Raw genomic sequence first — 13,184 nt, forward strand, 5'->3', positions numbered from 1 at the left:
CCTCCCCTCCCCTCCCCTCCCCTTCCCTGTTTGTAACAAAACCTTTGTAGAGGAAGGGGAAGGAAGAAAGATTGATTCAATCCCAGCTTCACCTATGAATATGATAGTGTTTTTAAGAGGTAGACCATTAGGGACAAATATAGATAATAGTAATGTTAGTAAACATAATGGATGAAAATGATGGCGTGATGGACCCTACGGAGATCTTAGTCATGGTGGTCGGAAGAGATGGAGGAAGAGGGAGCTCTGACAGTCAGTCTTCATCTCCACAGTGATGTTGGCAACTGGGGCTTTCAGTTGTCCTCATAGTAAAAAGAAGCGAGAAACAAGGACAAATTTCAGTACTTTGTAGTGAGAACTTTGACACTGAGGATGAAAGAAGCCATAGCTTCATGGAGATGGTCCAGAAAGAATAGGCGTAAAGAAGGAAAGCTGTTTCTTAGTGAGATGTAGAGACTGGTATGGGGTTGAGCACTCATGGACAAGGGAGACAGCACGTGTTGAAGCTGTCTTATCTGAGTGCTTGTGTCCCACCAAAACCCATACACTAGGACTAAACCCCATGTGGAACTCTGAGGAGGCGGGGCCTTTTGAGGGTCGGTCGTCATGTCTGGGTCTAGTGCCCATGTGAAGCATGTGTTAAAGGGACGGACTGTGTCGCTGCCTCTGCTGTGCAAGCACACAGCAAGGAGATGCCTTCTGTTCGGCACATGTTAGGATATGATAGGTCGTGATAGAAAATAATAGTCTGTTAAAGGTTCGTTAATTTGTCAGTTGGCTCTTAAGTGTAGCTAGAAGCATGGTTTCCTGAAGAGCAGTAATCCTTTGTTCATACGTAACATTTCTTTTATTACATTTTATATACCTTTCTTTAACTCAGAAGATTTTGTTTCTGCTGAGTTTCAAATTCCTTGAGGATATGGATCATATTTTGGACTGAATTTTTGTCATTTGGAATTTTTCCACAGTACCAATCCACTCCCTTTTTTGTGGTAAGTGTGATGTCAGTCCTTGATGATAATGTGTTATACATTTATGCTAAGCATCCAGAAAGAACTTTTAAAAGAAATTGGTGTGCCTTTTCATACAGGCTAGGTTTAAATGTCTACTTAAAATGTCATTTCATTAACTTTTAAAATGCATGTTTTTGCCTCATAGATATGGGATGAATTGCCTTATTCAGTTCGAAGATTTTGCCAATCTGAATGCATTTCGTCTCCTGAACAAGTATCGAAACAAGTATTGCACATTTAATGATGATATTCAAGGTAATCACATTTCACTGTGTATGAATCAAAAATAACATCTGGTAGTCTCCAGCTGATGAGAGAAATGCAATGACCCGTCTGAGCAAAGGCAGGAAGGGGCACAGGGAAGACGTCTAGAAAGATCATGTCACAAGGTGATCTAGCCGTGCAAGACACACAGGAACTCGGCATGCAGCTCTAGGCTCTTTGTTCCCTACCCCTCCATACGCATCAGAAAAGGAGGAACAAGGTTAAAACCGGTATTTACACTCGGGTGACTGTTCTGAAACACCGAGAGTATACTGAGGGACTGACGTTGCAGACGGCACGGATGTAGCCGGCAGGTTTGTGGAGTGAGGCATTGTAAGAAGGAGGGAGATGTTGAGCTGTGGAGGTGCATGTTAGGGATGCGATAGGTTACAGACAGTACACTGTTATTCAAATCAGAAACTTCCGTATTTTCACAACTTTGGGAGGTCAGTAACTTTCAAAATTAATCTTTTTGTTCTGAATGTATTGTAATTTCTGAAAAGTTGACACAGGTGGTGAGAAGATATATGCTTTAAATCTCATCTGCACTTAACAATTTCTACAGTGAGATATTGTAGTAATAGGAGCGGCAGGGCTGCGTCCCCAGCACCCCAGCCGCACCCTGGCCGCCTGGCTAGCTTATGCCCCAAAATAATTACACGGACACTGTATTCATTTAATCACTTGGCCATTTCTATCTAGCCTCTTCTAGGCTAACTCTTGTACCTGGACTAGCCCATCTCTAATAATCTGCTGTAGCCCACAAGGTGGCTTACCAGGGAGATTCTAGCCTACGTCCATCCTGGGTCAGAGCTTCATCGCATGTGCCTCAGAGAGCACAGCTCTCGCCTCTGCCCGCAAGAGTGGAGCATCGTGACTCTCTGAGGCGCCTGCCCCTGAGAGGAGAGCTGTCGAGTCTCTGAGCTCACTTCCTCTTCCTCCCAGAGTTCTGCTCCGTTCACTCCTCCCACCTACATTCTAACCTATCAGGGCAAGCAGCTTCTTTATTTAATCAACCAATGACCTTCCTCCATCAAGATATAAATTCTTCAGTAATAAAGCAATAAATTAAAGCTTAGATAAACAGTATCATTGTACTATTTTAATGAAATTATAGAATTATGTTCTTATGCATATAAGGTATACATACAGAAGTCCAACAAGATAAACAGATGAAAAATAATAACATCTGAAATTAGTCCACAGCTTTTTATTCAGATCCAGTAAATGTTAGGTACCTGTTAAAAAACCAGGATTTATGTTGGATTTTTTTTAGTCATAATTTCTGGTTCTCTTTCACATTTGAGAAAGCATCCTAGAATGTACCATATTACATATACACGAACTCCCAGAAATCTGAGAACATCTCCAGCTATTATGACCTAATAAAGGAAGTCTGTGAAGATGGACTGCATGTGGTTTAAGGATATAAATGTAATTCCCTGTAGCCCTTTTCAAAGCCTCACTCCAGGAAGTGCTATTTCTCCGGTTTTGGGGACAGGTTCTCACTCTGTACACACGGACCTCAGGCTCCCAGTGTCCTGTGGGCCGAGATCTCACGAGCCGCCAGCCTGGCACACGAATGGTCTGCTGAATCCTAACTGATAGTTCAGGCGCATGCTTCGGCTGTGGGCCTTTGTCTAAGCCGTGTGTGCTTTTCTATTCAAGCTCTTGTTTTCTGACCCTCGCTGTGCTCCCTCCCGACACCCAAGCCCTATATGAAAGCCTTAGGAACCCGTTTGATTCGGGTTAGGTAGAGGGTGTTTCTTAGTTCTAGCAACTTGAAGGCCATGATGGCTTCCATCTCACTGCTGTGCTTGTTCTGTTTTGTCTTAATGTCTCCATAGCGGTCGGCACTGTCATTGTCCCGTGTTGAGCTACTTGTCTGCTGTCACTGCGCCTGCCGAGTCCTCCCTACTGCTTTGGCTCTCCCCTTGTCCCTTTGGCTATCCCTAGGCAGAGCACTTCAGGCCTTCCCTTCTTGCTTCAGTACTGTTCTCCTAGGCCCTATTCCACGTTCTGACATTCATCTCACAGGGTTAGTTCTACATTTAGGATTTCTTTGAACTCCAGGGTGGTATGTTCATCTGTTTATTAACAGCTCCTCTTGGATATCTCAGAGTTACCTCATTCTGAAACCATTCTAAAGCAAACCCATTTCCTCCCCAGCCCAACCTTCTTTCCCTATGGCCTCCTTCCCACTGAATCATTTTGGTCAAGCGCTTCCTGTCACCAAGCCACCCTGACGCCATATCAAAGAAGTCGGTATCTTCCATTGATTTATCTGTTGTTGCTGGTCTAAGAAGTCCATCCTTGTGCATGCTTGCTTCCTCATCTTGCATAGTTCTTGGATAGTCATTTTACAGACAGCTACAGATTTTTTGGAATTGAGTATTTGGAGGGTTTCAGAAGGAAATCCCGAGTTTCCAGGTGCTGAGAAGTGTGAATGTGAGCCATAGAGAGGACTCTGGTGTGAAGGTACTGCAGCCCTGACTCTAGGGTACCCTGCATGATGCTAGAGAGGACTCTGGTGGGAAGGTGCTACAGCCCTGACTCTAGGGTACCCTGCATGATGCTAGAGTAGCTTGATGCGCACACATGCTGCTCTTTGCGGTGCAGGCTGATGTCTGTGAGTCACTCATCAGTTATTTCGAGGCAGTCTCTATAGCAGCCTCCAGTAAACGGGTGAGCAAGCCTTTTGAGGGCTGGGGGTGTGGATCAGTGGTGGACACTTACTGAGCAGATACAATGAATGCCCTGGGTTATCCCTAGCATTTCACAAACAGCACAACAAACCCACACCCTCTTCTCGTATAATATGTTATACCTTCGCATTTTGTTTCTCACGGAATATGTGAAAGGATGTATAAGGATATGAAGACCAACATTACATGGTTGAGAACCATTATACAGAATTAATGGGAATCAGAGTTCAGTTTAAGAAGGTTAAATCACCAAGCAAAACAGAAATTTTTTATCTATCAGAACCAGTAATTAAGGTTAGGGCCTGGGGCACATGAGAAGTAAAGTCTAGAAATTAATGCAAGAGTCAAGTCAAGGTCCAGAGAATGTGTGAGGCATGCTGAAGATGCTTGCCAGCGTGGAGGCAGTAAAACCACTGATTTCCGCCCTCGCTGCCTGCCCACACAATGCTTGCTTATTTCCTCACAAGGATTTCAGAATAATACTGCCCTTAGGAGGGAAAACACGGGGTTGAGAAAAGTCATCTAATTCCTGGTAGAGAAAGCCTTCAGGGAGTCTTCCAGTTTTGAGGGGAAATGAATGAGCCACCCTGAGCATCTCTCCCTCTGAGAGCTGCATACCTGTGACGGGTGTTCTCCTCCTATTTCTCTTTTATCTTTTGAACCCTCTGATTTTTCCCTTTATGCCAAAGGATGTTGCCCATGAAAAGAGTTGTGCAGGTATTTCAGCCTGCACTGCAGATGAATGTTTGCATCCTCTCCTCGAAGGGACTGTTTTGTTTTCTTTTGAAACAGATGTGTTATTTAAAAGACACTATTTTATAAAAATTATTTGATTAAAGAAAAACATAGCTAACTGTACTAGCAATATAAAACAATCTTAAATGATACTAGGTTTGCTTTAAAGTCATGTTGTGCTTTAGGCCATCTCCTCAGGGGAGTTTCCTGCCTTTGTAGCTGTTCTCTTACTCTGTTGCTATCTGCTGGCAATTGCTTTCTGTTTGTATTCTCCCAGTTAAGAATGTGTGTGGTCCTCCATATCGACAAAATGAATTCCACTTAAGTTTTTTCAGTATAGCGTTATTTCCTGCCGTCCGCTATGTCTGCTGCTTTTTAGTCCGTATCCCTGTCCGTTTGTTTTCGAGGCTGTTTTCTGTCGCTTTAGTGCCGTTTGTAGGAAGAGGAATGCTAGTGTGGTACATTCTACCATTTTCCACAGGGAGCCTTCCCTGCCTTCATGTCCTGCACATGCTTCTGCTGCTCTGGGTCCTTCCCACCCAAGGCTGTGGGCATCTCCCATGCCCCGAGCGGCTGTGTCCAGTGCTGCGTGCTCTAACCCTGAGCACCCTCTTCCTCAACAATCCTAGTGGCATCTGATATATTAATAGCACATATGGATTATAGTTATTTCATTACAAATTGGTCTTGTTAGTTATATAACATAACTTGTAGTTCTAATTTGATTTAACAAATCACTGCACCAGTGTATCAGTAAAGGTCTGATTTTATTGTTGTTTTTGAGACAGGCTGGCCTTGAATTTTCCATCATCCAGCTATAAACCGAGATGATCATGCCAGCAGTTGAGGTCATTCTTTGGTAAAAGATCAGAGAGATTTATAGCCACAGCAAATCTTCTGTGTATATTAAGGACATATTACTTGCAAATTTATACCAGTATAGAACAGTTCTTATCCACAGTATTTGGTAGTAGGAGCATTGAATTTCATATTTTTCCTGATGTTAGAATATATATATATATATATATATATATATATATATATATATAGAGAGAGAGAGAGAGAGAGAGACATTTTGAGGCTGGGATCCAAATCTAAACACAAAGTTCCTTTGTGTCGAGGGTATACCATATGCACACAAGTCACAAGTGATGTCACACCACATTTCAGCACTTGCGTTCTAGCTACGACTCAGATCATGTGAGAGATGTGTTGTCTTGTCAGGGCTCAGAGCACTCAGAGTTTGGGGACCGGAGGGATGGCTCAGCAGTTGGGAACATTGGATGTTCTTATATAGGACCAGAGTTCAGATGCCAGCACCCACCCAGCCACTGCAGCACTCATATTCAGATGCAGACACATACACATGCATATTCGTACAATTTTTAAAGAATCATTAAAAATCTGAAAGAATGGGAATTTTATGACACATAGCCTATAGAACTTTGTAAAAATTTAGAAGAAAGCCTGTCTCTTTAATATTGCGTTAGCAGTGTTTAGTCCTATTCAACTCCAGCAGTCCAAGGCAGGCCTTCCCTCTGTGAGATTGAAAGTTTAATTTTACTATAAGAATTAAAACAATCATGTGATTTATTTTGCAAACACATTTTTATAAAATTTTAGTTTTCTGCACTTGCTTTTCTACAAAGAAATTTAAAGTAGCTACAGGCTATGTACAGGAATCATGTTCATGGGCTGGAGAGATGACTCAGAGTTAAGAGCACTGGCTGCTTTTCCAGAGAATCCTGAGTTCAATTCCCAACACCCACACTGTGGCTCACAACCATCTATAGGGGGATCTGATGCCCACTTCCCGCATAAAGGCGTACATGCAGATAGAGCACTCATATACATTAAAAAATTAAAAAGATAAATCTTAAAAAAGTCAGGTTCACATTAAAGTTTTGGTAATGCTAAACTATCTTTTCAATCTTACCATCTGATGCTATAAAGAAAAGACTAGACATTCTATTATGTCACAAGGAAATGCTGTGGAATATACTTAAAATGACTTAGTATCCAGCACAGAGAGAGGAGACTCGTGCTCCCTATTTAGCCATGTCTGCAGTAAAGCATTTTAGTGGAATGAGCTGGCATCACCACATGACAATGGCACATTATACTTAGACAACACAACCTCCTGTGTCTGTCTCCAAGTCTCCAATCCCATGAAAAACAAAGCACAAAACTGAATAACGCCAAGTAGTGATGCTGGTAATGTGCCAACATTGACTTTTCCGCTAGTTAAATCCTGTGACATTGGGACAGTCAGTTGGTGTCTTGGAATCATATGATCCCAGAGTTGGAAGTGAGCTTACGATTCCTCACATCTAACTTTGGACTGGCTTTCGTCAGAAGAACCCAGGAAGAGATAGCCTAAGATGCTGCTTGTGAGTAATTAATACAGTAACTTGAAGGTGAATCCAAAGACAAACATATAGGCATCCTCCTGAATATTAACCTTCATCAGGCGATGAAAGGAGACAGAGACCCACATTGGAGCACTGAACAGAAATCTCAAGGTCCAAATCAGGAGCAGAAGGAGGGGGAGCATGAGCAAGGAACTCAGAACCGCGAGGGGTACACCCACACACTGAGACAATGGGGATGATCTTTCGGGAAGTCACCAAGACCAGCTAGCCTGGGTCTGAAAAAGCATGGGATAAAACCGGACTTACATAGCGGACAATGAGGACTACTGAAAACTCAAGAACAATGGCAATGGGTTTTTGATCCTACTGCACATACTGGCTTTGGGGGAGCCTAGGCAGTTTGGATGCTCAACTTACTAAACCTGGATGGAGGTGGGCGGTCCTTGGACTTCCCACAGGTCAGGGAACCCTGATTGCTCTTCAAGCTGATGAGGGAGAGGGACTTGATGGGGGAGGGGGAGGGAAATGGGAGGCGGTGGCGGGGAGGAGGCAGAAATCCTTAATAAATAAATAAATAAATAAATAAATAAATAAAATTCATATATTAAAAAGTAAAAATAAAATACAGTAACTTGACGTCTGTTCCTCCCTAATTTCTTCTGTTAACAGTTCTCAAAAGTGTATCTTGGTGCATGGGACAGACATCATGGCATATTTCCTATATAAATCAGCCATATTTTGTACAGAATTTCTTCTCTTGTGGTTTTGGAGATTTAACTCGGGCCTTCTGTGCACTAGGCAAACATTCTGCGCTGAGTCACATTGTCAGCTCTTAGACTTCCATTTTGAATTATGCACAAAACAGTGATTTTGCGCAATGTGTGACAGTTCGTGAACATTTCAGTGGTTGTACTTGCATCTATCCAGGTCTAGATTTTACCAAGTAAGGGTATTTTAAGTTTGGCCAGACTTTGCTGCTCCCTGGAGTGATATTGAAACAATAGACTGTTTCCTTGGTGGTATAAAATGTCATAAAGCTGGAAGGCATTGCAAAAAAACCTGCAGTTTTATTTCAGGAATCGAGCTGCGTAGTCATGTTAGCCCAAGAGCACCACTGCATATCTGTGTACGTGGTGAAGTCCTAGGATTAGAACGGTACCATTTACGTTCTTGTGTGTGATGAGAGCAGCCGTACCCTACTGTACATGCATTCCCTTATCACCTAGGGTTCTGATAGGAGTTATAGGTAGAAAGACAATTAAAGAATATAATAAAAAATAAGATTTCAGTTGCTATTATTGGCTATTTTCAAATTTAAACATTAAATTCCAAGTACATCTGGAACACCATTGCCACTACCCCATCAGCAGCAAGCATTTACTGTGTGCCTCTTTGTGTGGAGGGGTCACCAGTGGGTTTCAAAGCCCCGAGAATATTTAGGTGAAAAACTTCAACACTAATTACTCTTCTGTATCATACAACAAAATCATTTTTACAAATGAGCAAAACAGATTACAAAGTAACATTTCTAAATTCTTCCAGATAGGGTAAACTGAATTCCACATAATATCCAAACTCAAACAAGGTATGGTGGCATATGCCTATAATCCCAGCATTTAGGAGGCTGGGGCAGGAGGATTGCAAGTTTGAGGCCATCCTGGGCACACACAGAGTTTAACTTCTGCCAAGGCTACATGAGGCTCTACCTTAAAAGTCTAAAACCAGATTTGAAAACCAAACATAACCCAAGCCCATGCTGTTACCCACCATCCTAGGGTCCCCCTTTGGGAGGTTTTCAAGGATTTAAGCTATGGTCCTAAAATACTGATATCATCCCTAGCCTAAGATGTCTGTCTCATATGCCAGCATGGAGACAAACACATAGGTCCTGTCTGTCCCTTGTTACCCTGTCATATGGTGATGTGAAGATGCGGATAGAAGCTTGGAATCCAGCAGGATCCATCTGAGGATTGCTCAAGGATATTTATCACTTGTTTTAGGAACAGCGTCTGTTGCGGTTGCGGGTCTCCTTGCAGCTCTTCGAATAACCAAGAACAAGCTCTCTGATCAGACAGTGCTGTTCCAGGGAGCTGGAGAGGTACCTGCCTTGTGTACTGCTTACTGCGTCCCGACTGATAAGTGGCTAGCTTTAGCTCAGTACTTACTCAAGGTCTTGTGCTCTCCTAGTGTTACAGTACAGTAGACGGAAGATTCTGCAAGCTTTAAGGCAGCTTACAGTAATGTTATAGGAGACTTTGGAAGTGTAAAACATTTTTGACAGTTCAAATTCATGAGATTATCAAATGTTACCTTGACTTTGTTATGCTTGTTTAAGGCTTGATACCCAACGAAGTTACCAATGTGTGCTGTGTGCTACATATGACAACCTCACTGAATTTAAGTTAGTATACCCATCCCCCACTGTCGCAGTCAGAAGTGTTCACAGCCCCACACAGTCCAACCTGTACATATGTAACTGTAATTGTTTTTTAAGAAAATCATTTTGAATTAAAGATACATAGTACATCAAAACTATTCAACATTATAACCAAGACATTTTAAATAATGGAAGAAATTGGAAACTGCATAGTTACTTGAAGTCATTGACAATACTCATTTAAAAGAATAAAGCTAATTCATCTCCCAAACAGAATAAAATATTAATTTTCTTATGAGAAAACTCTCAAATCTCTCTATAATTACAAAATTCAAAATTGGAAATACTATGGCTAATCATTTTGAAAAAAATTAAACTTAATATGATTATAATCAAAACAACTTGTTACATGGGTAGGAATGTGTACATACTGTTTTCATTTTGCTTATTTTGAAATTAAATTTGTGAGCTAGAGATACATGAAAACATTCAGAATATAATCAGAGATTCACTTTCAAACTGAAATTACAGCCCAACCTACCTAATAGCCCTGATATGTTAGTTCTATTCTGGTAAGCCTCTGTGCATTTCTAGAAGTTTCTGGTGAATGACACAGCAGTGTTCCTGGTTGGATGACTTGTGGGCCCTGGTTTGTTCCTGAAAAGATGAGGTCTGTGGCATGTCACAGATTATCTAGACTTCACCAAATTCCAAATAAGGTGGTTTCTTTAATATTGGGAGATATTTTGCAGTGCTTTCTCTGCCTAAATTAAGAGAACAAATAAATGCTGGGCAACACATATTTGCTTTCAGTCTTATGTTGCTGTCTAATTAAGGTCCCATCCAAATGAGCTTGCTTCTTTTACTCAAGTTCAGTTGAAGGAGCAGCTTCCTGACAGTAGGCCATGTGGTCCTGTGAGCCAGGTTGACAGTTGATTGTGTTAAATGTAGTGTTTTCTTGTTGTGCTGGTCCTGACTGTCTAACTACAGTCAGATATACTGACAGTCAGGGGTCACTGGCTTATCTCTGCTGACTAGCAAACTGTATCATAGTGGCTGTGTTGTAATTAAGTGGAGTAAATAGTAGTCATTTTGCACACACAATGTGACAAAAATGCCTAGCTCCTAATGAGAATGCATGACTAAAGCTCTAAAACTCAGTGGACAGAGGGCTGTTTTGCAGTTCCTCACTAATGGACACAATGAGGTGACGTGTTACCCTCGACAAGACATGCAGAACAAGTTTTGAAGTCTTTATTTTTATACCTTCTTTTCAGGCTGCCTTGGGGATTGCTCACCTGATTGTTATGGCCATGGAGAAAGAAGGTTTATCGAAGGAAAAAGCTATAAAGAAGATCTGGTTGGTTGACTCAAAGGGGTTGATAGTTAAGGTAAGAAAGAGTCACTGTATGTGCCTATCCTAATGACCGTTCAGCAGGCTGCTCAGTGTTCTCAGTGTCTCTTTAAGAAACCGTTTTGAAAGATTAGCATTCATGGTCTTGGGAGTTCAGTCAGTAAAGTGCCAACTGTCCCCAAAACCTAAATTTCAAAGAGCCAAGCGCAGTGTCACAAGCTTGTAATCCCAGTGTGAGGAAGCACAAGTGGGTGGACCCCTGAGCTTGTTGACCAGCTAGCGTAACCTGCTGGGTAAGTTCTAGGTCAGCGAGAGAACCTGTCGGAAGCAAAGAAATGGTAGATGGCGGACAACGAACTGTGCCTGAAGTTGTCTTTTGACCTTCACATATACCCTTACATACATGTGCGCCTGCACACCCAGATAGTATGCACACGCACACACAGACAGACACACAGACACACACACTAATAAACACAAATGATGATGCCATTCAGGTGCACTGACTACCTCTGGATGAAGAAGAAAACCATCTCAGGAATGGCTTCCACTGGAAGTGAATCCTCACAGCCCCGGATCCTCAGTCTGCTGGCATCAGCTTAGCTTTCCTCTGAAGCAGTTGGCTGCAGACACAGATGAGACACCTACACAGCACACTTTGGGAAGAGCTCTCTCTCACACACAGCAGATTAGGAAGGAAGGAGAGAGTGAGGGAGCTGCCCACATAGCTGCTGTTTGCCACAGTTGTTGAAGTTGAAGGGATCGTGAGGAGAAGGACTTAGGAGATGGGCTGTTGGAATGAGCCCCAGTTTTTCTTTTATGTGACAGAGGGCCTCCTTTGTGTGGTCATGTGAAAACCTAGTGGTGACAGGCTGCGGTATGACTTGTGCCACCTGGTGTGTCACTTACTCTTCATTAAACTACTATAAAATACACACAAATCCCCTTTTACGTGAAGACTGACGGGTGATACGCTGTGTTTTCTGCAGCACAGCGAGGAAATGACCTGAAATTGACTTTCAGGAAAGTCATCCTCCAGGTATCCGGAGCTTTCAAAAGTTGATATTGTTGAACCGATTGTTTCCATTCTTGAAAATCCGTCCTAAAATTAGTATGCTTATGTTGTTGTAGGTGTGAGGATATTATTAAGACAGTATTTGCAATAGTGATGTTTCGTCATACATTAACTATAATGGTGATCTGTTATACTTCCAAAACGTAGTAGTCAAATAGATTACAGAACAGCTACAATGTGACATGTATGTTTAAAACAAATGATTCAGCATATCAGATTAAAAAGAAAATAAATGTTTTTATAGTGCTTGATTTAAGTATATGATATTGCAAGATACAGAAGACAAATATCATCTGTATTTAACTTTACAAGGTTATTACTATAGTTGTTATAATGCTGGAGTCCGAGCCCAGGGCTTTGCATATCCTAGGCAAATGCTAGACCTCTGAACTATACCCCTTGCTCCTAAAGCTTACTTTGTTTGTAGGATTTTTAGTTCAGGTTCTTAGCAATTGTAATTCATAAAAGCTAGGGAAAAATGTTTAAAATAGTCATACATTGACAAATTTTGCCTTATAGGAAGAGAAGGTATATATAAAGCTATCAGCTTAAAGGTGTTGAATGTAACTTTCTTTTTGGAGATAGGATTTTTCTCTGTATCCCCAGATAACCCGAACCTCACTCTGTAGATCAGGCTGGTCTCAAACTCACAGAGATCTGCCTGCCCTGTTTCCCAAGTGCTGGGATTAAAGCTGTGCACCACCACTGTCTGGCACCTGGCAAGTGTAGCCTTCTTGACTTAAAGATTTGTTGCTTTCAAGAATCAGAATGAGTGTAAACAACGTATACTGTGGTCACATCACATGCATTGTAGTTCACTGCCTGAAATTTCCCATTGTCCAGGCATTGTTCTAGATTCTAGTAAGTTTGCAGTAAGGCACTTGATTTCAGGTTGCTCACAGCATAAAGGGAAAATCAAGTTATTGGCTGCAGAACAGTGGGAAGATGCTGTTACAGAAGTGCTGTCATGGCGCCATCCTGCAGAGGGAGCCACTCCTCCCTCCCTGCTGTGGAGAAGAGGGAAGGAAGACCAAGGCACCACGAAGCATGGGCATTTCTAAGGCTTAGTTGAAAAGAGTTCTGAGTTACTGTAGAGTCTCCACAGAGATCTGAAATTCATCCCAGTAAATGAAACTAAGAGGAAGCATGGTGACAGTCATGGAGAGTCCTGACAGGTCTTCACACCTGTGACTAGTTCACACCTGACAGCAGTCTGCTGCGTGGTGACAGTCATGGAGAGTCCTGACAGAGGTCTTCACACCTGTGACTGGTTCACACCTGACAGCAGT

General features: G+C 42.1%; 1 protein-coding gene across 1 annotated transcript in view; it reads left to right on the forward strand.

The window, feature by feature from the left end:
* Positions 1–13,184, forward strand: part of Me1 (malic enzyme 1) — a 118,172-nt gene that overhangs the window by 76,768 nt on the left and 28,220 nt on the right. Inside the window, exons 7-9 of the mRNA XM_026779134.1 lie at positions 1,159–1,268; positions 9,090–9,187; positions 10,744–10,857. Coding sequence (XP_026634935.1) covers positions 1,159–1,268; positions 9,090–9,187; positions 10,744–10,857 — 322 coding nt within the window. The remainder of the gene's footprint in view (positions 1–1,158; positions 1,269–9,089; positions 9,188–10,743; positions 10,858–13,184) is intronic.

This window comes from Microtus ochrogaster, chromosome 5 (genome assembly GCF_000317375.1).
Source record: "Microtus ochrogaster isolate Prairie Vole_2 chromosome 5, MicOch1.0, whole genome shotgun sequence".
In the NCBI taxonomy this organism is placed as follows: Eukaryota; Metazoa; Chordata; class Mammalia; order Rodentia; family Cricetidae; genus Microtus; species Microtus ochrogaster.